The 26658-nt window shown below is 38.6% G+C and overlaps 2 protein-coding genes across 3 annotated transcripts; one reads left to right on the forward strand and one right to left on the reverse strand.

Moving 5' to 3' along the window:
* The first annotated feature begins 4800 nt into the window (after positions 1–4800).
* LACC1 (laccase domain multifunctional purine nucleosidase 1) lies at positions 4801–26658 on the forward strand. 2 transcript variants are annotated; one of them, XM_015851742.3, is made up of 6 exons: positions 4801–5002; positions 20635–21215; positions 22583–22764; positions 23253–23418; positions 24350–24575; positions 25337–26658. In XM_015851742.3, exons 2-6 carry the CDS (start codon positions 20657–20659, stop codon positions 25509–25511), a joined length of 1308 nt encoding a protein of 435 aa, XP_015707228.2. In that variant the 5' UTR covers positions 4801–5002; positions 20635–20656; the 3' UTR covers positions 25512–26658. The 2 variants fall into 2 exon arrangements, with proteins under 2 accessions (XP_015707228.2, XP_015707227.2); XM_015851741.3 differs by lacking the exon at positions 4801–5002 and adding an exon at positions 16783–17003.
* On the reverse strand, positions 7533–14285 carry CCDC122 (coiled-coil domain containing 122). The gene is made up of 4 exons (XM_015851743.3): positions 14172–14285; positions 12206–12604; positions 10803–10919; positions 7533–8236 (listed from the first exon to the last, which is right to left on the reverse strand). The coding sequence occupies exons 1-4, from the start codon at positions 14283–14285 to the stop codon at positions 8072–8074; spliced, it is 795 nt and encodes a 264-aa protein (XP_015707229.3). The 3' UTR covers positions 7533–8071.

Here is a 26658-nt window from a genome sequence, read left to right on the forward strand (position 1 = left end):
ATCTATAGTATGTGTTAACAGGCACTGACAGTAACAGTAGGCTGTGACTTCTCAATGGCAGGAGAAAAGCAAGACTATCTGCTGGCTGTGGATTTTTCAGACTTAGGAATCTTGGATTCTACTATAGGGTCCATAGTACAAAATGAGCACAGGCTTGTTTATCCTTCCCCAATTTCTTTTGGTTCCACTCATGGCAGCCTGTGTTTAATTAGTTACAGAATCACACAGAATCACAGAATCTTAGGGGTTGAAAGGGACCTCTGGAGATTATCTAGCCCTGTACTCCTTCCAATTCTGTACATTATACATTCTATACGTTTTCTCCTTCTATGAGTTTTTCCATAGGCTCCTTGCTCATATTCCTAAATTCATCTTCATTTTCAGGGGTCACTTGGAATATTTCTGGTCCTTAGATACTAATTTTTTAAGTCTAGGTAAAAAAAGAAGAGACTAGAAATTCTCACTGATGTATTATTGTCAGCTGGTGAGATGCATGGTTCACATGACTGGAATGCTGAAGATCTTTAATTAAAATTTACTCGGGAGAAGAGGTGAAAGTAGTGAATGATGTAGTGGCAGTACTACAAAGACACTCTTAGCTGGCCTGAATATCCTAATAATTCAGAAAATAATTACCAGTGTGCTAAAACACAAAAGACAAGAAGAGAATACAGCAGTGGGAAGGAGAGAGAGCTTTTATAAACCATGAAACATATCAAAATTACTTATGACTTGTCTGAGGCAGGAGCCAAGATGCGGGGAAGAAATTGTCTTGCTATGGGAGAATTCAATTTCAGAAATGTAGCATGGAGGTCACACAACTTATTAAAGTTTCTAAAATTATTCCTTGTGATCCTTTAACACCGAAAGTATTTCTGCTCTCAATACAGCGTAACTCAATTATGGGTTTCACTGCAATGGGTAGAGCTGTATTAATTCCTGGCCTGTAGTCGGTGAGGGATAACTAGAGATGATAGATGGGATATATGCCATGTAATTTTAATCATCTACCAGGAGTTTACAACTAGTTGCCCTGGACACCTTCCGCAGAGGGAAACAGGCAGGGCTGGAAGGCAAGTCATGATGACTTAGAGCCTTAGGGTATTTCATCTCATCTCATATTAGTTATCCAAAGGTTAGATTTCTTCCCATCCGAATTCCTTTCTGTCAATGCAAAGGGCAAGGCACCACCAGAATGTGAGTTATTGCATTTTAATAGGTGTCTAAAATGGGCAAGGTAAATCCCCTGTACAGTAATTGATGGTGCAAAATGGCTAAATTCCCATGGTTGATGAAAATTGTGAGTGAAGTTGTCTGGGGAAAAGTAGATAGAAAAAAAAGAAAAAAAAAAATGGAAAAGAAAAAAAAAAAAAAAGAAAAAATGAGAGGTCTAAAACAGAAACTAAAACAGCACTTAAAAAGCAAAGAATACTCCACCAAGGAGGAAATCAGCTAAAAGCCTGTTCTGGTTCACTGAAAAAATGGAAATAGCTGTTAGAACCAGCTTTCCACTGCTCCCCAATATAACGTTTGGAATATGGGGCAATGCATGCAATAAAATGAATGAAAAGCTCAAGGCCCAGGAAATCAACAAAGAAAGGCAGAGAAATGCAAAGGAAAAAAATATATGTCCAGAAATAAGAAAATAACAGCCAAAAAGAAAAAATGTTGAGCATTTTCTAATTATGTTTTTATTGGCATAAGGATTTACGGCTTGAATACATCTTATCTAACTTTAGACATCAAAAGAATATCGTTATTTACACCTGAGATATGGACCCCTCACTCCCTTGAAATTTTAAGGCAAAATTCTTGTCATCCTAATGCAGTCATACAAAACAGAGCAGATGAAACTCTCCTAGAAGGGAAGAATCAACAGATGTAATTGGGAAAAAACTTCAGGTACCCAAGCTCTTCTCTTCTGAAATGTTTGCTTGATTTTCCATCTGTATCAGTTAATCTAATACAAATGCATTACCAGTTAAAGTTGAGTCTTAACGGTAGTAAGAACTCATAATTTGATAGAGAAATAGTTTTAGTAAAGATGCACAAAAGGTAAATAGGGTCTCTGCAGCACATCAGAACAAGACCTTCCAGCCCTTTAGAGGCTGTAACAGGTACAACAAAACCTGATGGTAACATTTTAATCACAACATTTTTTATCCATATTGACTGAGAAGGCTGCAGGCCTGTTGATGTAAATTTTACATTAGTGTTATGAAGGTAGGATTGAATAGACTGGTTAGCCTCAAAGAAACCATGCAATAAAAAGCTTCTGTCAAAGTCCAATCCTTTCCTCCAAAGCACAGAGCCATAAAATAAACATCTTAATAGGGGTAAGCAACAGAATGCCTGTGCTGTTTCTGGGCTTATCTCACAGAATAATAGCTATTGAATGGAAACTTTTAATTTAAGGGTATTTGTGCTACCATCCCTTTGTAGTGAATGGAGTCAGACTCAGCCATAGGGCATGCAAGAACTGCATCAGCTGTGGGATGCTTTTCTCCTGTCAAGCATATTGGGAAGCCTCAAGCGATGGCTTTCATACCTTATGCTTAAGCTTTCCAGAACACTGACCTTGAGACAGAAATGCAGTTTCAGGCCAAACGATTCGGCCTGAAAGATTAGGCAGTGTTATTTGAGAAGCCTGAAAACACTGGTTTGCAGTATGTTGTAAATCCTTAACTAGCAGGTATAGGCAGTTTTAGTCCTCTGTAAGACTTTTTTTAGGGCACCTAATCTTTTCAAAACATGTTTTTCAACAAACAACACAGAGCCTTTGGTCTCACAGAAGAGTTTTAAGAGGAGAGTGACGTAAAGTTTGCAAAGGATTTCTTTTAGCACACACACACACAAAATTAAATAGTTTTTAAGAAAAAAAAAATATGTGAATTACATATATTTGTAGTGGACTTTGCATTGTAACTCAGATTAGAACAGAAGGTCTGAGGAAATTTGTCAGTTTTTCCTTCTTTTAAAAACAGACTGGTAATTTGTGGCCTCCCAGTACTTGAAGGGAGCATAGAAACAGGAGGGGCAGTGGCTGTTTGCGAGGGTGATAGAACAAGGAAGAATGGTTTTAAACTGAAACAGGGGAGGTATAGATTAGATATTAAGAAGAAGTTTTTCACTCAGAGTGTGATGAGGCACTGGAACAGGTTGCCCAAGGAGGCTGTGGATGCCCCATCCCTGGAGGCATTCAAGGCCAGGCTGGATGTGGCTCTGGGCAGCCTGGTCTGGTGATTGGTGACCCTGCACATAGCAGGGGGGTTGAAACTGGATGATCATTGTGGTCCTTTTCAACCCAGGCCATTCTATGAGCCTGTGAATTGATAATAAATTAAATACTCCAGTTGTTTTCAGTTGTAGCAGTTAGAATTCTCAGCATCTCTTTCATCTTGCTTTTTCAGAAATTATATAGGGCTTAAGAGTACTTACCATGTTCTGGAGAAATATTAGCTGTTCCCATGTTAAGTGCTGACTAAAACGATCAATACCTAACAGAGGTACAGGTTCCTTTGCCATGTAAAAATACATTTCGCCACTTGGGGGAACCATTAAGCCTTACAGCTGGAGAAAAGGCTGCATTTCAAACCGGTACTAAGTTCCTGCACAGAAAAGTGCTTGTAACTTCATTGAAAACACTGTGATTTCTTACACTGATACAATGAAACGTGTATATGCTAGTGAAATGCCAAAGCACTCACGTGGCATTCAGTCAATATGTTTTGAATATACGGTATATGGTATATTATATGATTGAATATATGGTATATGGTATATTTCCTCTTGGAAAAGGTTTAGAGAAAATTTTACCAAATTATCTAAAATCAGACTACATTAGCTTAAAAGGATAAATTAAATTGCTACAGAAAGTAGAAGCATTCATGTAATTTTCTCACATGAGAAATCTCCCTGTTCAACACAGCGCTGTCCTTTGCTCATCATAGCAACTCGTTGTTGAAGAAGTACATTCAATAACATGATGAAATTTTCTTCCCTAGCTGTTACTTCCTTCCTTACTCCAGATGGGGAAATAGAGTTATCCTTCTTCTGGGGGCTGGGGAAAGTCGAGATTTTGTTTGCTGATCTTGCTTTGTCCTTTGTACTTTTTGGTTTGTGGGTAATCTTTATTTTTGTTATGTCACTGCATGTTCCTTCCTCTAAGTGCTGGAAAAAGCAAAGCGAGAGCTTTGAGCTGGGTTCTTCAAACAAGCTGTAAAGTGTTTTTGCTGGATTCACATTTCTGAGGCAATTCATTGCACTGCCTTATCTCCACTCTGTAAAGTTTTTCCTTCTGCAAAGTAGACCATTAAAAGACAAATATTTCAACACTGGTTGGAATTCCTCAAGAAATCAGTGCCTTAACATGACTCAGATCTACATGCTGTGGCTGCATTTTAATGAAGGCTCTTGATAAAGACATATTTATGCATTTCAGAAAACTGGGTAGGGGTTCTGAAAGATTTTTGTCACCCTTAGCAGAATGGCACACTATCAGTGCTCAGTGTGGTCACAGTTCTTCCTCTACAGCATCATGTATGACCCACAGAAGAATAGCATGCATTATAGGCTGTCACATGCCCATGCCCATGGCTCTCTGAAAGTGCCTGTGCTACTCTGATGATCAAAGCAAGCTCTGCACCACAGGTGAAGCAACATAACATTGGTATCTATCTCCAACTCATTTTCCTTTTCATTCTATATACTGAACGTAGGCTTGACAGGAACAAAGATCTTAACCACTGTTTTTACATTTTCTGAGACACTTCCTCTTCTTCAGCATCAGAGGCTGTTGTTACGACATGTGAAATGGTTTTGTGTAGACTGTCAGCATGGGGAAATCCTTTTCTTTACCACCCATCAGTACATATTGCTGCATCACGTGCCACACTTTGACACGTGTCAAAAGGCTGTTGAGTGTGGAGTTTCCGTGGTATTTTCCTACTTCATTACACACTATCATTGGAATCTATCAACAGCTGGTAGGACTCATTGGTTGGTAAGTTTTCCCACGCTGTTAGTCTCTCTGCTGCTGTTTGCTGTCTGTTTTAGTATCCAGAGTGGGCAGTCACTCCTCTTGCCATTGCCTGCATAGCTCTAAATCCCCAAGTTCCTGCCTTACTCCCACACCCACCCTCAGAAATGATTGATAGGGGTTTGGCAGCATGCTTCTGTGCCAGGAGCTTACATAAAGTACACTTACTGAGCTATTCCCCCAAAATCATAAATCATTCTCCTACTGTTTGTGTTTGCTTGCTAAGAGGAGAAAAAAAAAAGGGCCCTGAGATAGCAGATACTACTGCTTAACACCATTGTACCAAGAAAAACATGCCTCAGCAGGCTGCCAGGATTTGCTAGGATTAGGCAATTTGTAAAAAGCTGAATATATTCTCTTTTTCATGTCTTGTGCAGAATGATAAAAGTTTAGGGAAGACATTGAATTTTATTTCCCCAATTCAATTGAGTTTTTTCCCTGATGAGTTTTCTCCTGATTAAGTAGAATTTGCTACTAAAATGTTTATGCCTTTCTTATTTTTATTATCTACCTGTTAAATATTACAATTCTAAATTTGAAATGCTGCACATGGGAAAACATTAAAGTACTCTGAGATACACAGTTTTGTTCAATCAACAGCGTTCAAAATGATTTCCTACTGTATAATCTGACTCTTAGCACGTTAAACAACCAAATACAGATTTCAGCTGTGCTTGGTGACTAAACTTCTACAAGTTTGGTGAGGACAATAAAAGCTTCAAAGGTAAGAAATGAAATCAGAAATGTGTCATGGTAGTTGAGTTAGACACAAAAATGGTATGTTTATGTGGCATAGGAGCCTATAAATGGCCTTTATATGTGATGGTGATGTGAGATGTCAATAACAACTATATCTATATATCTATATATATCTATATATATCTATATATATCTATATATATCTATATATATCTATATATCTATATATATTCATATATAACTATATATGAAATGAATTATTTCAGAGATGGAACAGACTTTTTGCAGCAAACCTAACAAACCACATTGGTTCAAACTCCATAGTCATAAAAGCATCAGCAAAACATCCCTGTAAAGGATCATTAATTTTCACTCAGACAGTGGTGACGCACTGGATCAGGTTGCCCAAGGAGGCTGTGGATGCCCCATCCCTGGAGGCATTCAAGGCCAGGCTGGATGTGGCTCTGGGCAGCCTGGTCTGGTGGTTGGCGACCCTGCACATAGCAGGGGGGTTGAAACTGGATGATCATTGTGGTCCTTTTCAACCCAGGCCATTCTATGATTCTATGATTAAGAACTGGCTAACACATTTCCACAATTGCTTATTAAAGATGATCCAACACATGAATGGAATACTCATAGTAAGACTGTAGATAGTTTTATTTGGATCAAAACTGACATTTTTATGGAATACAAGACAAACTTAGTTCTAGTGTAGTGTGTTAATGACACAGAAATGAGAACAAAACAGTTGCACATAGCATACACAGCAAAATGAATGCTTGAATTTCCGTCTTACAGCAAGAAAACTGAGAAACACCTTTAATAGCTGAGATCCATTAAGTTGATAAGGACCCTGGTAGATAAAACCATGAACTTTCTTGGAAGATGCAGAACAAAGAAGAGTATCAGAAACTTTTTGACATGACTGAATTGTGTTACAGGTGTGTTGATACACAGACAATTCCTGTTACTCAGAAATAATAATGGACATCTTTGTTGGTAAAAAAAAAACACCCAATGTGTGATAGTTTTGTTAAGTTAGAAGCTTTGGACTGTTTGCTAGTTGTTTTCAACTGGTTCTAATGCACAAGGTTAAACTGTGACATTATATCTACTGTAATGGAAGTATCCAAATAAATTCTGTTGATTTACTTTATGTAGTTGCTACAAAACATACCCTAACACATTTATTGTTCTTGTTCTGATGTAACTAGAAAATAACTCTGAAAACAAGATAGTGTAAGTTATAAAAGGCCTGTAACTACCAATAAACAGTAAATTCTACAATTTTTCAGGTCTGAATCCGTTTCTAGAAGACATCACACATCAAATGCAAGATGTTCTGCTGTACGTAGGGAGAAACAGCTTTAATGTTGCAGTAATGTATTTTGTATCCAACCAGACAAAGATCTGTTGGTGCCCCTTCTAGTCTCAAAAAAAAATGAGCGTGTGACTTAAAATGCATATTAAGGAAAACCCGTATTTCTATATGAATGTCCTAAGAAAATCAAAAACAGTATTGCATTTTAAACTTTGCTTTCCCAAGTTGACAATATAGGGGCAGTTTAACACTTTTAACAGAAAACACTTCACTTCCTAAAATCTTCAGTCTATATTCAGGTATAAAGACAACTCTATGTATGTAAGACAGTACTCCAAATAAAACACTACCTACTTTCACATAACGGATAAATGTCTCTGGTTACGTTCAGCCAGAACTAATACTGTAAGTGTAAGAATAGACAAAATACTGTAAATTTCACAAATGGAAGCACATAATAAAAATGTGGCAAGGAAAAACATCTACAGTTCACTATTTTAATAGGAGTCTCTGGTGGTCACTTATGTTAAGAATGATCTTATCCAGAATTGAGCTCTTCTTAGCATTAGTTACTTAGTTAATATCATCTATACTCCAAGTTCTGTTATCTGTGATCTATGGTCAACAATTGCTGTCTCTAGATAGTGAGTTGTTCCATTTTAAAATCTATCTGGATGCAGTACTCTCTTAATCTATTTGTTTCTCTTTGCTAGCTACTGGGGAAACATATTTGACCATTTGAAGTTGGTCTATCTGAAGTTTTCATCTGAGTATACTTGTTCATATGCCTCTTGTAGCTGGAAATCATATGTCCATATGTTATTCCAAAGACATTAGATTGAGATTAATTTAATTGAGCTACTTTACTGTTTGTAGCATTTGCCTCCCAGAAAACCCAATCCAACAAACAAATAACAAAAAACAAAACAAAACAAAACAAAAAAAAACTATAACCCTATCTGGAAAATATTACCCACACTGTATTGCATTATATCTTCTTTAGGTTTGTTTTAGGTGATAATCTGTAACTCCACTTCTCCAAGATGCTTTTTGAGTTCTTCTGCCTTTTTCTCCATCTGCTGTATGTTCCAGCGCCATTGTCTTTTGTTTGAATGAAGTTTGTTCAGCTGACAATGCAAACGTTTCAGAATAGCATCATATCTTTTATTCTGTACCTAAAAAATATAGAATAAAACACACTTCAAAAGTGTTTCAAGTAAAGCAGTCTTTACAGAGGTTTTTCACCTAACTGTACATGTCAATTCTGACATCCAACTGTGCCATTCTGTGCTGACTTCACAGCTACTGAAATAACACAGAAACATGTAAGACGCCATTGATCTAATTTATTCTAATTACCTGCTTTGGGGAAATATCAGTCATACCTTTCTGCTTAGGTGATAAGTTCAGTTTTGATACCTGCTGTTGATACCTGTTTAACAAAGTAAATCCCACCTGAAAACTCATGAGTGAGTATCTCACAGCTGTGGCAAGGCTTTTTACATGGAACATTTCATGTTCCAGGTAAGAAGAATGACATTTTCATTCTTTGACGAGTGTGTTTGGTTTTAAGAGTGCAAATGAAGTAGTCATTTCAAAATCAAGAAGTGGCCTCAGTAGCATTTTCACTATTGAATGCACTTAGAAAAATGCTGGATTATTGTAGAAAGGCAAATCTGTAACAGTGCAGTACCAGATCAGTTTTGCCCCCATCTGAGAAGTACTGCTGTTGCAGACAACCCTTTGGAGATTTGCTTTCTGAAGTGTAAAAGCATGAAACATTAGCTGCAATAAAAATGGAAATGTACTTAATGAAATTTCACTTAATGAAAATTTGGCCCCAGTGTAATTTGAATGATGTACAAGTGGTAATACATTCTCATGCCAGCTAAATGAAACATTATTGCATTAAGCACCCATGATGGCATTCAGCTGCAACAGAACTACAGCATTGACAGTGACTTCCTGTGAGTCTTTAAATTTCTCACACATCAGGCTGCCCAGAGCCCCATCCAGCCTGGCCTCGAACACCTCCAGGGATGGAGTAAAACTTAGATAAGGACTTGAAATCATTGCTGAACCGAGGTACTAGAAGTTCTGCAGTAATAACAAATCGTCACTCAGATATGATGATTTCCTTTACCTGGAAGCTTACAAACATAGCATCTCACATTCTCACTTTAAACCAATGAGAGGAGGTCAGTTACTACTAACATAAGCATGGTTAGAAGCTGAAAATTCAAACAAGATGTAAAAGTACTATGACAAACTCTGAAGGCATGAAATGGGATCAGTTTGCAGACTGACAGCTAGCTTTTGAGGCTTACATGTGACCTGTTCTACATTCTTGTTTGGATCAATAGAAACCAAGCCAATGTATGGTATAGACATCTACAAAGACTGGATTACACAATTCACCCTACTGTAAGCAGCTATATTTGGTCAACTGAATCGACCTCTGGATTGCATCCGTTGTACTAACTACATCTCCACTGGTTATAATGGGAACCAGTCTGACTCAAGCACTTTAAGTGTCTTGAGCTGAATCCCATCCTTCCAGCTTAGTGGGACTTCATCTATGTCTCCAGTGTCTTCCCTTACTCACATGCTTGCACTGTGTATTCTTTCCTGGGCTGTGCTGAGGACTGCTGGGCATTAATGTTTCAGCTTGTCCATTGTCACTTTATATACAAAAAGCTGGACTGTTTTTCAGTGAACTCTTAATAGAAAATAATACCCTGAACCATTTGATTTTTAATCCTGCTTGCTTCTGAGACGCAAAGATTTTATAATCCAAATTGAAAAATATGCTAACCTTCTCTACTTAATTAAATTGGTTTAGATAACAAAGTAGAACATTATTTTTAGACTGCCTAATTTCACTATGGATTTAGAGAACTTTATTAAGTAGCTGTTGCCTTGGTAATAAAATATTTTTCAGATGCTGAATAGCAGAGACCTATACTAATGTAGCTGTGCTTTGCTCTTCAGTTTAAAAACTCTCTGCTGTTCTCCATCACTTGAAAAATTATTCTTGTTTCCTCCTGCTTTTTACAGTGGGCAACAGAGGTAACCTCAGATCAGTTAATCCTCACATTATCAGGCTTTGATCATCACATTTTAGGGAATTTATTTGAATTAAGAAGGTAAATGATGTGAAACTTCCAAACTAAAAACTTTCCAGACATACAAATCATTTTTAGTGTGGAACAAATAGAATTCAGTTTAATTACTAAAACAGAGAAGAGCTAAACTATCTATCAGAATTTTATCTTGGCAGCTAATTAGGAGCTCTGTGTTATCCCTAATTTAAAGTAACTCAAATTAGGGAGATTCGCTGGAAAGCCATTTTTTGGTGCAATTGATTCTCCCATTGATGAGGTATAAGAAGTGAGGAGACAAGTCATGAATAATCAAGTCAGCAGTGATAATTAAAATACTTCAAAAGTATTGCAGAAATAAAATGCACTTTAATTCAGTGGCTTCTTTTCAGAACACAATTTACAGCTTAAATCTTTCTTAGAAGACTTAAAAAAAAATGTTCTTAACTTTTACTCATGAACCCAGTGAAGATCTGGACTTTAGAAAGATTAGCAGTATCAAGAATTTAAGATAGTAAAGTTACTGTATATGCTTGAATAAATGCGTGGCCAGCAACCATGCATCAAGTACTTCAAACTTCATCTGCACTATCTACATTCTGTCAGAGAACTGCAATTATAGTTTATTAAAATGACTCACCTCAATTTCTTTTCTAAGCTTAGTGTGAGCTTTTTTAATTTCTTCCAGCAAATCCGTTTTTTTATTGATGAAATCCTTCACCGATGTGATTTCCTGTTTTATAAGTGCGATTTCTTCCTGCAGATTTAAGACAGAGAAATCCTCTCCTTTGAAAGGTTGCACAGTATATCTACTCACAGTTTAATAGTCTCATTTAATTAATAAATATGAGTTCAAGATCTCTAATATATAATTTCAAATTCAAATAATAAGAAATTAATAATTAAAAATAATTAAAGTAGTAATTAAAAATATCATAAAATCATAGAATCACCAAGGTTGGAAAAGATCTCCAAGATCATCCAGTCCAACCATCCACCTACCACCAAGATTTCCCCACTATGTCCCTCAGTGCATCTAAATGATCCTTGAACACCTCCAGGATCACTGATTCAACCACCTCTCAGGGCAGCCTGTTCCAGCACCTGACTGCTCTTTCAGAGATTTTTTCCTTATAGCCAACCTGAATCTACGCTTTTATGTACTTTAAAAGATGCACTCTTGGTCTGAAGTACGCAAGGAACTACAACACAGAAATCTGAACTCATTTGGATGCTTATGATCTTGTTTTAAATCTATTTATATACTCAAGGAGTATTTACTGTAATATTTGAGACAGATTCTTTCTTTCTCATGGAAAGTACAATGTTAATGGTCTTTATTGTATTGGGATTTCACAAATTTCTTGCTTAAAAAAAAAAATCATTATTTTACTTGAATAGAGTAATATTGCATTTCCAATGTTGTAAGTTGTGCCAGAGTTGCAGTCTGTGACTTGATTTCAACTTCAAGCCTGTGTTTGCTCATATATTAACGAATTTTCGTGGTGGGAACTTCCAGCTTTTTTTTAGTTTTTAAAGATTCTTGCAGATACACTCAAAATCTACAACATTAGACTAGAACACCAAAAAGAATGTCATGTTTCTTGTCTCCTCCTTTCTATCACCCTCTTATCAAATCTACTTCCTATTGGCTCAGCTGTGCTTTGCTCCCATGAAATGCGCAACATCATGGCAGTGTTCCACAGAATTATAAAAAGTATGCATTTAACGTTATCTAACTAACCACATAATCACTTGGCAATGATATATTTTAATTAACAATCCTGTAATATTTTCATAACTGAGATAATTCAATTACAGAGAATGAATTTTACAATAATATACCAGTTCCTGGGGCTGATGATTTTTTTACTACAGCTGATGACTTATTTTCTTCAATTAACTTACCATTTTAAATGAATCTTTATTCCCCTAGTCAGTTCATCTTGGATATAGTGTTATTAGACAAAATAATCGTATCAGATAAACTGCGCCAAAATTGTTGCACAGGAAAAGAAATGAATCAGTGAGGAAATACAATACCTGCACTTGCTTTATAGCAGAGCCTTCTGGATTCTGGAGGTCACTCATTAACTCTTCTTTCTTTATCCTCAGCTCTGTAACAATAGCTTTCTTTTTAGCAAGTTCAATCACAATGGGCATTTTACTTTCCATCTCCCAAAAGAGACTTTTATGAGCCTTTATTTTTTCCCGATATTTACTATTTCTTGCAGCTGCCATCTCATATTCTTCCTGTATTGTTTCTACATCAAACCTCAGCTTCATATTTTCAGAATATAGGGCTCTGACTTCAACTTCTAGGCTTTCACAGTGATACTTCGTCACTGCTATGGCATCATCTTGCAGATGTATTTCCCTTTCTGTTGTCTTCATTTCTAACATAATAGAATCCATTTCTTTTTCTAGCTCCTGATATCTAACCTGTAAAACATGTCATCATTCACTTGAGAATATTCTTATTTGAGAGGATGTCAGGTATCTTGTTAAACACTGTAATTCAAATTTATTGATCAGAAGATTCTTTTTCTCATCTTTAAATGTGTTTGAGTGCAAGATAATCAGGGATGCATTTTGTGAAATCATTAAATCGTCACCTTAGAGACATAATGGAGGAATGCTATTTTAGACTTTTATCCTTAAATTGAGTCTAAAATATGAAATAAGGCATTCTTCAAATCACTTTAAATTACATAGGATCAAATGCAACCTTAATGCTTTTTTAGAGGACGAAACTGATTTAGTTCAAATCAGACTAAAACCACACGGTGCTAAAAACACACTTAGACACACATACACAAACACATAGATGGGTATTTGGAATGAGGGAGATTAACTAGCCTGCTCTACTGAAGACTTTATTCTGCCTTCATCGCTGTAGTATCTGAGTGAAGGATTAATGTCAGCTATTTTTAAACCTTTAAGAAATAGGCACCTAGCCCTACAAGGGCTTCTATGTCTGCTCACTGATGAGAAGAAAACCATTCCAGTAACCAGTACTTCATCATCCCATCATAAGGTGGGAGGGCTCAATCACTGCCTCAGAAATCTTTGTCTGTTTTTGCTGACTAGAGGAAGCCTAGATGACTAATATGGGCTTAACATATGATTTGCAGGTGATGCAAGCTGTGATGAATCCCACCCTAAGTAACACTCTCTGTGTATTTGGAGAGAGAATTTTGTACTGTGATTGATGTTGCCTATTATCTTTTCCCTAATGGAAGCATTACGAGTGCTATGAAGTCTCCTATTCAGTGCTTTGAATCTAATAAGACACTGTCAGCTCTTAAGAAGAAAATGTTTCAGCATAACTTGAAGTAAACCGGAGTTATAGGCTTAGCAGGACTGGTATCTCTGCCACCATTAACTGAGTGCGTGAAAACAGAAGAATCTCAGAAGAACCACACATATCCAATATTCTGCCAAATGGATGGAAGGAAGGAAGGAAGGAAGGAAGGAAGGAAGGAAGGAAGGAAGGAAGGAAGGAAGGAAGGAAGGAAGGAAGGAAGGAAGGAAGGAAGGAAGGAAGGAAGGAAGGAAGGAAGGAAGGAAGGAAGGAAGGAAGGAAGGAAGGAAGGAAAGAAGGAAGGAAGGATCTATGCAAAGCGATGCTCTCAAAACCTCCTTTTTTGTGTCCTTTTTCTCCCATTCATTTTTCAAGAAATCAATGGCATAAATGCAATAAGCTCTATGTTGAAATGGAGTGTTTTATGGGGTGACTATTTCAATGTTTTATCTTCAAAATAACATTAAATAAATGCTTCTGCTATAACTTGCTCTAAGGAAGTCTTAACTAAGGAGCAGCCTTACAAATGATACACATACAGTTTTGGCAAGAACTAAACACAGCAGAGAGGAACTGCACAGCTTACACTTAAATGCAAACACCCAGAAAAAAAAATCAAATATGTTCATGTCTTTTTCATCAGAATACATTCGTATCTAATAAATAAATTAAATGAATTTAGCTACTCTGAAGAAGGTTTATTACCTGCAACTGGAAAAGAATGATTTTGTTTTTTTCTATCTCCGATGACTGTAAATGCTGCTGCTCAGCAACTTGTTTTACAACTTCAGTTAATGAAGGATAATTCTCCTTAGCCATTTCAGACAAAAGGAATGACCTATAAAGGACACAAAAGGGCAGTGAGGCCCTGGCACAGCTGTCCAGAGAAGCTGTGGATGCCCCATCCCTGGAGGTGCTCAAGGCCATGTTGGATGAGGCCCTGAACAGCCTGAGCTGGTGGATGGCACTGCCCACAGCACAGGGTTGGAACTGGATGGGCTTTAACATCCCTTCCAATCCAACTATTCTGTGATTCTATGAAAACAGAAGCAAATTGTCTTATCATCGTTTTATTTCCTGTTAATGCAGGAGAACAATAATAAGGACTTTCCTGTGGGAAATTCTGTTTGGTTGCATACACACAATTATATACACACAGTTTTATTTTGTTTGTGGACCAGTGGGTGGATGCTCAAAGCCAGTGACTGAGAACTAGAACTCTTCCTTCCAGAATATTAGAAAATGAAATATCAGTGTTTTTGCTGGCTTCTCTGCAGGTCCTTAGTCTAACTGGTCTCTAGAGCACACCTTCATATTTACATCATTGTCATTACTATATGGCAACTGTGCATTATTTATTAAACTATTCTTGGTTTAAGACAAAAAAGCAAGATGTCAGACCATAAGTCACAAATTAGTACTACAAACAAACAAAGATGCAAAACCAAAAACATTATTATCTCTGTTTTGCTTCAGATAGAATCATAGAATCACCAGGGTTGAAAAAGACCCACAGGATCACCCAGTCCAACCATCCAGCCATCACCAATAGCTCCCACTAAACCATGTTCCTCAACACAGTGTCCAAACATTCCTTGAACACCTCCAGGGTCGGTGACTCCACCACCTCCTTGGGCAGCCCATTCCACTGCCTGAGCACACTTTCAGAGAAGTAATATAGATGTTAATGGAGAAATACTTTGTTGTTGTTGAAAGCGATGCCAAGCTCTGAAGAAAATGTGCAACGAGACTTAAAGTGTACATCCAGGAGTAGTATATTCAATGTAAAATGGATGAACTGTGCCTGAAAATTAGTAGTCTTGACTAGATAACCACTTTTACCATCTGCTTCACACCCCCAACACCAAACAAGCCGCCCCAACCCCTCAGGAAACATTCTGCCCACACCTCAGCATGACACAACAGCCACCTCAGCCCTGGCTGCCCCTTCCCGCCCAAAGTGCGGCCCACCATCCACCAAGGAGCGCCAACCATTCCTTAACATATAGTCTTGTCTCACATCCACATAGATCCCTCTGAGCTCCAGGGGAAATAGCTTTAACCTTAAGTCCCATCAGTTTGGTGGTTTAATAGCTCATCTCTGCCCATGAGCTGTTTATTTCATCCTCTTTTACTTTGCAGTGGTGGGAGCTGAATGTCAGCTGGAGAAGTAACACCAATTTGTCATTTGTATCCTGACGTGTGATTTGTATCTTGACTGTTTTCTAGCCTTTTCTTTATCCCTTTTCAGCACTATGCACTGAAGGTAATGCTTGGAGTTGTAGGTTTTTAGTTTTTCTTTTCCTTTATTTAATCTGGTTGAAAGAAAGGAAGTGGTTTTGTTGGTCTCCCTGTCAAGTTGCCCTGTTAATTTTTACACCATATCTTACTTCATCCGTGTCTGACAGTGGGCTGAAAACCTCAAAGATACCCATTATCTGCAAACAACATGAGAACAGGTACCTGGATACTCAAAGGAGGAGACAGCCACCTCAGTTTCCTTTGGGACAGAAAACTGGGAGAGTTGAGCTCTCTCCTTCCTTTGCCCAGTATGTGTTGGAAGGAAAAAGGGAGGAGAAATGGCAGAGGATCCCCAAGGAGTGTTTGGCACCTGGCAGGAAAAGAGGCACAGCAGACACAGGAGAGCAATTTGTAGGGAATCAGACTTCCCAAATCCCTCTGTTCATGGATAATTTTATTTATTTATTTATTTATTTTGGTATGTATATATATATATATGTATATGTATATATATATGTGCGTGTGTGTGTGTGTGTGTATATATATATATTTATCTGGTATGACTGATTTCAACAAGTCTGAGAAAATACATTTATTACCAAATGGCTTGTAATAACCCTAATAGAATTTCCTCATTCCCCCCCTTGCCTTTCGACCACTGCATTGCCCTGTCCAAACACTCGAACTCTTTTCACTGAGCTTTGCAAAATTTCCTTCTGCTCCAAAGTAAAGCTGCCTTCCATGTTGCAGACTGTGGCTGAGGGTTGGCCTCTCATAACCCCTAAGTCCTGCTGAATATGCTTTTTCTTGACTGACTGCCAAATCCTTGGCTGCAACACGCAGCTACGTGCACCTTGCCTTACATGTTTCTTAGACGAGGAACATCTCAGTCTGTACAAGTGCTGCCTTAACTTCTTTGTATTCTTGTTCTGCTCTGGTGTGCCCTGCATCTCTGAATCCGAGGTTGTGCAATGCTAATGCATTAGGTGTGATGACAGAAGTGGGTTTCATGGCGGGGTTAATGTTGCTTCCGGGGTTAGGGCTATCCAGGCACTGAATCACAGCGGTGCTTTTCAGTGCCATTTGTTACTTCCTGTGCACAGTGACAGCAACAGAGCAGGGTCTCATCGTGGAGAAGAAATACAGGTTCCCACTCTGATCTTACCTAGAATAGGAATTTCCACTTTGTGCAAATCAGCCGTAGGACTGACTGTGAGATGTAAGATATATAAAGCTGGCAATGTGTGCTTACATCAGATGATAACTTTCAAGAGGCTGAAAGAACTTTCTGCCTGTGTAAGTAAATTCCTGTGCTTTAAACCTGTGAGTTTACAGATGAAAACTGCATATACTTCAGTATTTTCATTCTAAGTGGTGATTTGTTTCTTCCACCTTTCCTAGATACTTCTAAGTTAAGAGAAGCAGAATATTTTAATCAAATTTAACAGGCTTTTATGACTTTTTTCTCTTTTTAGTTCTTTGTTTTTGAAATTTTAGTGCACGTGTGCTCTTGTACCTGTTCATTTGGATTGCTTTAGTGGTCTGTTTTCTCTGGGTATCTCTTTTTGGCTGATGTTAAATATCCTTTTCTCTTGAAAGAAAGAAACGTCACTTCTCTGAGTTTGTGTAAGATAACGTGACCAGTAAGATTCACAGATGCAGGAAGTTACCAGCAATCCTGTCTAGACCAATTCTCTGAATTAGACATCTGGGTTTTTTGAAGATTGCTAAAAAGCAAGATGTCCTTCTGGGTTGCCTCTACCACTTGGCTTTATTTACTTTACAGTTTCTTTTTGATGTAACCTCTGCCTTTCTCCTTTTCATTTTCTTTATTTTATTTTATTTTCTTATTTCTCTCATTTTCTTTATTTTATTTTATTGAAGTCTGTGCCAGAGGATCGTTTTACTGTCCAACTATTTGTGTGGACAGAGGTTCAGAGGGTGAGTGAAATAGTTAACAAGTAACCCTGGCTTCAAGTTGGTGCAAGTATTTGTCTTACGCTGTGTACAGAAATGAGCAACTCCATTTTTAAATGCACTTAATGTTTTCCGATGCAGTTACGTGCAGTGTGGCTTTCCATGGAACACTGGGAGTGTAGAGTGTGTTGCTTAACACCTGAATAATCAGGGATGCATTTCTGATAAGCCAAAACATTGCTTTGCTTGGCAAGCCTGAATTTTGAGTTGGATTTTGTTCGGGGAACTTAGAAAGCAGTCTTCAAGTTCTACTATAACTCTAAGCAAATGCACTTCTGACACTGCTATAAAAGAGTCGGACTCTGCTACGAAACTGGAAGGGTTGGAGGGTGAATCAGCCCCATTGTTTCTGTGCATACACTTCAATAACTGCCTCTGCACACTTCTGATAATGCACAGATGGCTTAATAACAATGCAAGCAGTTACCTCTCCCTCAGCAAACATTTTCTTCCACCTTTTCTTTGGTGTTATTTCTACGGGGAAGTATGGGGATGGCCCACAGCTCTACTTAGCTCTCCTCTATTGACGTATCTGAAGTTGAGCAGTAATCTACTCTTCTACCACACCCCTCTGTTGTACTGCCTTTGCTGGGGCAATTAGCTCTACCTAGATTAGGACTTGTCATACGCTTATCGACCTCCCACAGAGAGTGCCAGGGTAAGGAAGGAAATATCCTGATTTCCCAAGTCGTGATCTTTAACATGAGCCTTTTTTGACGCTGTTTCCTGAGCAAGCTGTTTTCTCTAAAGTCTGTGATCAGTTTTGTGTAAATAATACCCTGAGCAAAATCTAGAGTCATAAATTCCCTGGCAGATGCTTTTATCTGCTGTCACATTTTTATACTTTCAGCTCAACAGCTTTGATAGTCTCTAATTAATCTTTGTAAGTGTTCAACTCGCAGAAAGGAAAACATCATTTTCAGTCAAGATTGTTTTTCTTCCAGTCTGGAGGAAAGAACAATGAAGAAAACAAAGAATGTTTTCTGTAAAACCTTCTCTGAATAAACAATCCATTAAAACGAGAAGAGAATTTGACCTTTTATTTGAGTGTGGAAACTAGGGTCCACTATCAACAACAAAATGCCAGGAAGGGCACCAAGTGTCCCACAGTGATAGGCCTCCAGTACACACTGACGCTGCATGTTCTGCTTGATAACGACATACAGCAAAGCCAGAGTGTGTAGTTAGAGGAAAATGAGGAATTGAGACAGGAGAACAGTCCCGGACATTATATGATATATACGGCTCTGGTATATAATGCTCAAATTCTTTGTTCCTGTAAACAAGTAATTTGCATTCATGAACAGTTCATTTCAATCCACAAGAAAAGCCATGTACTACAGAATGGTTTTCAACAATTTCAGTACATCCTCATTTCAGGGTAAGACTGCAGCTAGCATGGAGCAGAAACTGAAACAGGAGGATGTGCTGTGTTCTGTTGTTTATTTCTTATGTTATTTGGTAAAGTTTCAGTATCCTGTGCTGGGTTCCTTTGTGTCCTGAGAAGAAGAACTATGCCTAACATATAACCCCAAAGCAGAAGTCAGAAATGAGCAAATTTATGCTGTCAATAATGTGAAAGAGCAGAAGTAAATATCTTGTGAGCAGAGGAGATGTGGCTGTATTCAGAACCCAACACTGATACTGCCAGGAGGTATCAGATATGAGCTCCACCTCAGCAGCAAATGTATGATGTGCCTCCAAAAAATTGTTCTAGAAACTTCTCCTTAAAGTGTGAAAACCTTCCTGTTTGATTCCCCTCACAGAAGGTCCCAACAGTCAGAGATCAAGAAGATGAGTATGTTAACGTGTGCTAAGTGATTGTTAAGTGAAGATAAGTGAATCTAATGTTAAGGACTAACCTTCTTTCATCTCTGATCTGAGATAAAACTTAGGTAGGTGAGATGGTAGACAAACTAAAAACTATGTAAAATAATTTCAGTTTCCTGTAGTTTTCATATATATATATATATATATATATACACACACATATATATAATCACAGTATCAGACAGTGCATTGGATTGGAAGGGATCTCAAGGCCCATCCAGTTCCAACCTCCTGCCATGGCAGTGCTACCCAGCAGCTCAGGCTGGGTAGCCCAGGGTCCCATCCAACCTGGCCTTGAGTGGCTCCAAGGACACACACAGCTTCTCTGGGCAGCCTGCCCCAGGGCCTCAGCATCCTGAGTAAATAATTTCCTCTGACCATTCAACCTAAATCTCCCTTCTTTTAGTTTAAACCTGCTCCCCCCCCCTTGTCTTATCACTATCTGTCCATGTAAAAATTCCATCTCCCTTGTGTTTGTAAGCTCCCTTTAGGCAATGAAATTTCCTTGGACACTTCTCTTCTACAAGCTGAACAAGCCCAGCTCCTTCAGCTTTTCTCCATGGGAGAGGTGCCCCAGCCTTGTGATAATTTTTGTGGTCTCCTCTGGCCTTGCTCCAACAGCTCCACATCTTTCTTGTGTTGGAGGCCCCAGATCACGGACACATATCAGACACAGAACTCTATGTGGGGCATCAAAATGAGAGCAGAGGGGAACAATAATATCCCTCATACTGCTGGTCACTCCTCTTTTGATGTAGTTCAGGATAAAGTTGGCCTGGGCTTGGGCTACAAATGCACGCTGCTGGCTTACTTCTTTGTCTACGAGAACCCCCAAAGTCCCTTCTCTGCTGGGGTGCTTTTTAAGGAGTTCTTCTCCCTGTCTATACACATATGTGGAATTGCTGCAACCCAAGTACAACAGCTCGCACTTGGCCTTGCTGAATATCATTAGGTTCAAGTGGGCCTGCTTCTCAAGGCTGTCCAGGTCCCTTTGAGTGTCATCACTTCCTTCTGTCATAAACCTATTTTGCTGCCATACTTTTTCTGCATTTTCTTTTTATGGAGTAGAGGAAATTCTAAGAAAATTTGGTTTTTGTGTTTGTTTTTATTTGGCCTGTAGGAATTTTTAAGTAGCCAGGAATATGGTGGAAGCAGTACTGATCGATCTGTTCGGCCTGCCAGACAGCTTGCACAACAACGTTCAAGGAATACTGCGTAACACCCTGGAAACTATTGAGAAGTGCTCTTCCACACCTGCTCCATTTATTTATGTCATGTGCTGCCAAATGCCAGAGGGTGAAAGGAAGGGTGAGAAAGAATCCTTGCTTCCAGCTCTGAGAGATTTCCAGAGTATGAAGAAAGGACTTGAGGTGGTATGTGCTCAGAATACAGCTGCTGTGTTGTACGCCATCAAACAAATACTTGATGAAAAGGACTTAAGCATCATTAAAGTTATTCTCCCCTCCCTAAGGAAAGAACTAATGAAAATATATATAGACCATCTCTTTACTGCAGTCTACCAGTTTGAATTTGAGGAATTAAGGGCAGCATCTGATTGTAATAACCTGCAGACAATTGGACCAAAGAGTGAAGAGCAAACAGTTGATGTGGCACTGATCCGAAGTGAGATTCAGATGCACTTGGAAAGCCTGCCAAGCCTGAAAGGGGAGCTCACCATTCTCAAATCTTCCCTAATTCCAGGTAGAGTGTTATCCCAGCTAACAGATTTTATGTAGACTTCTCATGAACGTATTTCTTCAGGGATACTGCAAAATGGGTAAGATGTGGAAATGTCTCCTGCAGCAAATATCTCCATGTGGTACTGGAATAGTGTATCGTGTCTCTAAGAGGGGAAGCAATAATGGAAAAACAGTAAAAGTCCTGCAAGTCTTTTCCAGGACACGGCCAGAGTAGAGAAAGGCCCAGGTCTAATGAGTGCATTTTTGCAGACTGTAAATCTCAATCCCTCTATCTGGGAATTACATGCTTTGAAAGTTACTGTCATGTCCTGGAAAGGCAGGGTAGGACTTCTTGCCTGGTCTGCAGCCTCATGCAGTTCGATTAATCAGATTCATGGTTCAGTGTTCCTGCTATGTCATGGCTTACTGTCATGGCTACAGCATGTCTCTCAGACAATTATAGGGTCTCTTGGTTCAGAGGAAAGCTAAGAAGTTTCCTACTGCAAAAAATTTGGAACTGTTTCCCTTAAAAATGTGTCTGACGTGATCCAGAGAAGAAAGGAACACAGGTTTCTTAAAGTCATCTGCCTTCACTGTGTTTCAAGTTTTTGTCTATGACTTTGACCAAACTGCATAAAAGATATTTCAAAACTTAACTCTGATCATGTCACTAAACTTATCAAGATAGCAAATACCAGTACTGGGGCTTTCTTTCAAGATTCAGCTTTGCCATACAGAACCCTCAACCTATCAAGAAACCCAGAAATTCCATTTGGTTCATGAGATGACAATAAAGGCTCAAAATTGTAAAAACAGGATTTTTCAATAGTGCAAGAAATTCTTGATCCTACCATTGTACTTCAAAAATATGTTTGAGTTTCTTGAAGTCTTGAGAACTGATACTTCATTTGCCACCTTGAAATCATAGAATCCTAGAATCATAGAATGGCCTGGGTTGAAAAGGACCACAATGATCATCCAGTTTCAACCCCCCTGCTATGTGCAAGGTTGCCAGCCAACAGACCAGGCTGCCCAGAGCTACATCCAGCCTGGCCTTGAATGTCTCCAGGGATGGGGCATTTTTAACATTTATAAATGTTGTTTTAAAAATATATTCTCATTTTCCTGAGTGAGTTGCCTCTTCTCTTGGGTTTGCACTGCACCTCTGTAAGGAGCCAGGCTACATCTGCCAGGCCTCCATCTCCTTAAACCTCTCGGAGAATTATGATTATGAGCAAGAGGGAGAATTTAAATGGCAGAGCTGAATAAGAGGTAAAGCAGCACGGAACTTTTTTGTCTGATCCCAGTTCTCTTCAGTATAAAGCCATGTAATATTTGGACTGGTCTTGTATTGAATGCAATTGCTTGTTGTCTTTCTCGCTTTGTCAGATGACATCTTCCTACATGGATTCACCACAAGGACAGGTGGGATCTCCTACATACCAACTCTGAGCTCCTGCAATCTTTTCAGCAGTTCTAAGCGGAGAGATCCACAAGTTGTTGTTAAAGAAAACCTCCGCAGGCTTGCTACTGCTGCAGGATTTAATCCAGAGAACTTTCACAGAGTCAAGGTATCTTATCAAACAATGCATTTATGTAAAACAACCAAATCTTCCTTCATGTATCACTAGCTAAAACTGCAGGAATTATTTTTAACTTTCTCAGCAAGAACCTGTGAGAAGCAGGGCAATTCAAATATTTGTGCTGGCACTTTAAATGAAGAAATGGCCATCCAAACTGTCAGCCATTGGTACAACATGGAGAAGCAGCATTGTTTTTTCCAAGTATATTCCAGCTTGTGATTTACCACAGAGTGGAATAACCAAATAAACCATCAATATAGTTTTTATTAAAAATAAACAAACAATACCATTTTTTTGCTGTCTTTCTACTGATACATCTGCTTGGCATTTGAACAAGAGTGCCGGATTTTCATGTATAGCATCTAGTGCAGAAGAGACTTGTCTATGCAAGAAAGCCAAAGCCACAACCAACTTGCATTAATCAGAATGTTTTTTACTGTCTCACCACTGTGCATATTCTGTTTTTATTTTGACAGACTGATCATGCTAATGCTGTGTGTGTTATGGGAAAGACAGAGCCTGACAGCTATGATGGAATAGTTACGAATCAGAAAGGTGTTACAATAGCAGCTCCGGGGGCTGATTGCATACCATTGCTGTTTGCTGATCCTGTCAGAAAAGCCTGTGGTGCTGCTCATTCTGGTAAGGACTTTAAATCACAGAGATCAAAATAACTAGAAGTTAAGGGAAATTTGAACAAAGAATTACAAATTAGCAACTGAAAGTACACAGAGAATAAATAGAGATTAAATAAATGCTTATTATTTACTTATTATTATTATTTATTTTATTATTATTATATTATTTAATAGTTATGAGATAAATAACTTGTGAGTAACCATTTACTTCTAACAGGTGTTCCTGCATTCATAAAATTTATCCAAAATAAAGACAGATCTGTGACTCATTCTAAGAGGATGAAAATTTTCACATTTCTTCAGTAAAGCTGTTATTCTCCAACCTAGTGAGTTTAGGTCAGGGAAATTAAGAGGAGTGCAAATTCTACCACGACTCTCTGGAAGAAAGGAAAAAGTTGTGGTTTCAGCCCTCATTCCCACATCACAGTCTTCACAATGATTTCAACTATCTTAAACTTTACCTTTCCTACATCCTTTCCTTCTCCTCCAGTCCTACATCAGTTCATGTCTAACCTGAACACATATTGTTGCTACTTATACAAATATAGACAATTAGATATAGGGTCATTTCAGTCTCTGAATATAGAAAACAGGAGAAGTTATTAGGATAATCTGGCCTTTGGAGTGAGATACTTGCACTGCAATGCAAAGACTTCCTAGGACTCGAATTGAGATAGAAGGACTCGAAGCTGTACTTCCTTCGTCCTATTCTGAATGATGTCAAGGTGTGAAGTCTAAGGCTGGAGGTCTTTTCTCTCCACTTTACATCTACATGAAACGATGCTATATTCATCATCACATAAAACATGACAGCAGGTTATTTTTTAAATACTCATTTTTTTCTGGATCTTTAATAATATCATGCTTTTACTTAATATAAGGTGGAAGAGACAATTCAGATTATTATTTTTTTTTCACCCTCTCATTTCTCACAGGATGGAAAGGCACATTATTAGGAGTTTCCATGGCCACAGTAAATGCTATGGTATCTGAATACGGCTGTAATGTGAAAGATATCCTTGTGGTCCTGGGACCCTCCGTAGGACCTTGCTGCTATAAACTTCCCCGTGAATCAGCTGAAGAGTTTCACAGAATTGATCCAAAGTGTGTGCGACAGTTTGATTCTGCAGCTCCATATATTGATATTAGAAGAGCAACACGGTAAGTCTGCGGAGTGCATTTCCATAGCAAACAGGGTTGGGTTTTTTTTGGCTGCTTTTGTGCTGAGTAGACTAGATATGAAAGCAAAAGAACTCGTAGTGCTGATTCCACAGTAGTTATCAGAATAGCATTGGGCAGCAGTATTATGGTGAGGGTTCTCTACATCTTAAAGCGTTCTTTAGTACTTTGCAGATCAACAAATGATACCTTTCAGAAGAAAGGTATCTACTCACCTTTACTGGGTTTCAACTATTATTTTTCTGTTACACTTTTAGGTTTTGGATTATATATATATATATATTTCAAATTAAGTGTTTCTAATGGCTTCAGAAAAGCAATCATTTTAGTCTAATGTTGGAAAAAAGAAAAACTAATACAAGTCCCAACCACAATATGAGCACAATTAGTTCAGCTGGTACTTGAGTTTCTGTCTGAAAAGTATAAATTACAAAGACATAGAATCATAGAATAGCATGGGTTGAAAATGACCTCAAAGATCATCTAGTTTCAACCCACTGCTATGTGCAGGGTCACCAACCACCAGACCAGGCTGCCCAGAGCCACATCCAGCCTGGCCTTGAATGCCTCCAGGGATGGGGCATCCACAGCCTCCTTGGGCAACCTGTTCCAGTGCGTCACCACCCTCTGTGTGAAAAACTTCCTCCTAATATCAAAACCTAAACCTCCCCTGTCTCAGTTTAATACCATTCCCATTAAATGCAGAGATATAAAGTTTTGTTTTCTGTTTGTCTTTTTTGAAGGATTCTTCTGGAGAGTGGTGGGATTCTTCCTGAGCACATCCAAGACGATTCTGTCACAGACCAGAACCAAAATGTCACTTTCTGTACTGCATGCCACCCTGATAAATTCTATTCTCACTTTCGTGATGGCACTAACTTTGGTACACAAATTGGTTTTATATCAATCAAAGACTGACATAGTATCCCATAATATTTAGTATTATTTAGACAGTAAGTCTGGTTGCCTGTTATCCTGCTCTCCTCATAGAAGTTCTTCCTTCTTTGTTTCATACACATGCAATGGGAAGTATGAAGGACTTGAGATTCTCCTGCTTCTTCCCTTCCCTGCCATTCTGAGGAAAGAAGAGCTGCCTTGTGTATGGAACCAATAATCCCTGCGTGAGACAGGTTTCAAAGGAAATAAGGACAATCCACAACAGTAATGAAGCACTTCTGTAATGCCAGATGCAAGATCCCAGCCAGATGCAAGCCCCTATTACCTTGCTTTCTTGATCAAATACTTCCCATAACCCTCACTATCATAGGGTAGTAAAAACACACACATCACACACAGTTGGAACTGGATGGGCTTTAAGATCCCTTCCAACCCAAACCATTCTGTGCTTCCGTGCTATAGTTACGACATGTGAACAGGGAGACTTCCCATTCTCTTCAAGTTCAGTAGTGTTTAGTCCACTAGAGGTCAGTGCTCGCTCACTTTGCTCTTCCATCCTCGGCTGCTACGTGTATTTGGGCTTTCAGACAAGTTTGCAAAGCACAGTAGAGCTCTTTAGCCTATGTCATCATCTGTTGTGTTATTCCGATACGTGTGCTTGAAGAGGAATCTATTTTTCATTCGGTTGGGCTGTGATTCAGAACTGACCAAATTCAAAGTTTCTTTGTCCTCTGGGAGAACAGATACTTTTAAAACGTTCCATTTACTTATGAATGGCACTTATCAGGGAAGGACTTGGTACTGAGTACATTGCCCTCTGTACATTGCCAAATATTTCACCCCCAAGTCTCCTACTTCAACAGAAATATTATCTCCCTTCTACTGTAGTACCACAGTTCTTCAGAGTAAAGATCCAGTTCCCTCTTAAAAACCTCACCATGACTTTCATCGTTCTTGGTTTCTGCAAATTCACTGTGGTGACGTTCACAGCTGGGGTCAGACTGGATGTGCAAGATCCACAAGGGACAACGCTCTTCAGCTTATTGCTACCAAGCACGTCACTGCACGGCAGCTAATTGCATGTGTAGCATGTGTATGTATTGTGTGTCTGCATATATGTGTATTATCAACTACTCCAAGCATTAAATTATATAAGTACACTTTAAAA

The sequence above is a fragment of the Coturnix japonica genome, chromosome 1, assembly GCF_054131305.1.
Source record: "Coturnix japonica strain WE chromosome 1, WE-NBRP24, whole genome shotgun sequence".
Taxonomy (NCBI): Eukaryota; Metazoa; Chordata; class Aves; order Galliformes; family Phasianidae; genus Coturnix; species Coturnix japonica.

Excerpts from the sequence above, each read along its gene's own strand:
- CCDC122 (XM_015851743.3), bottom strand. The coding sequence starts at position 14,285 with ATGGCTAAGGAGAATTATCCTTCATTAACTGAAGTTGTAAAACAAGTT. Across the intron at positions 12,605-14,171 it reads TCATTCTTTTCCAGTTGCAG|GTTAGATATCAGGAGCTAGA; the intron begins GTAATAAACCTT and ends CATGTTTTACAG. Across the intron at positions 10,920-12,205 it reads CTGCTATAAAGCAAGTGCAG|GAAGAAATCGCACTTATAAA; the intron begins GTATTGTATTTC and ends TTAAATCTGCAG.
- LACC1 (XM_015851742.3), top strand. The coding sequence starts at position 20,657 with ATGGTGGAAGCAGTACTGATCGATCTGTTCGGCCTGCCAGACAGCTTG. Across the intron at positions 23,419-24,349 it reads CTGTGGTGCTGCTCATTCTG|GATGGAAAGGCACATTATTA; the intron begins GTAAGGACTTTA and ends CATTTCTCACAG. Across the intron at positions 24,576-25,336 it reads GATATTAGAAGAGCAACACG|GATTCTTCTGGAGAGTGGTG; the intron begins GTAAGTCTGCGG and ends TCTTTTTTGAAG.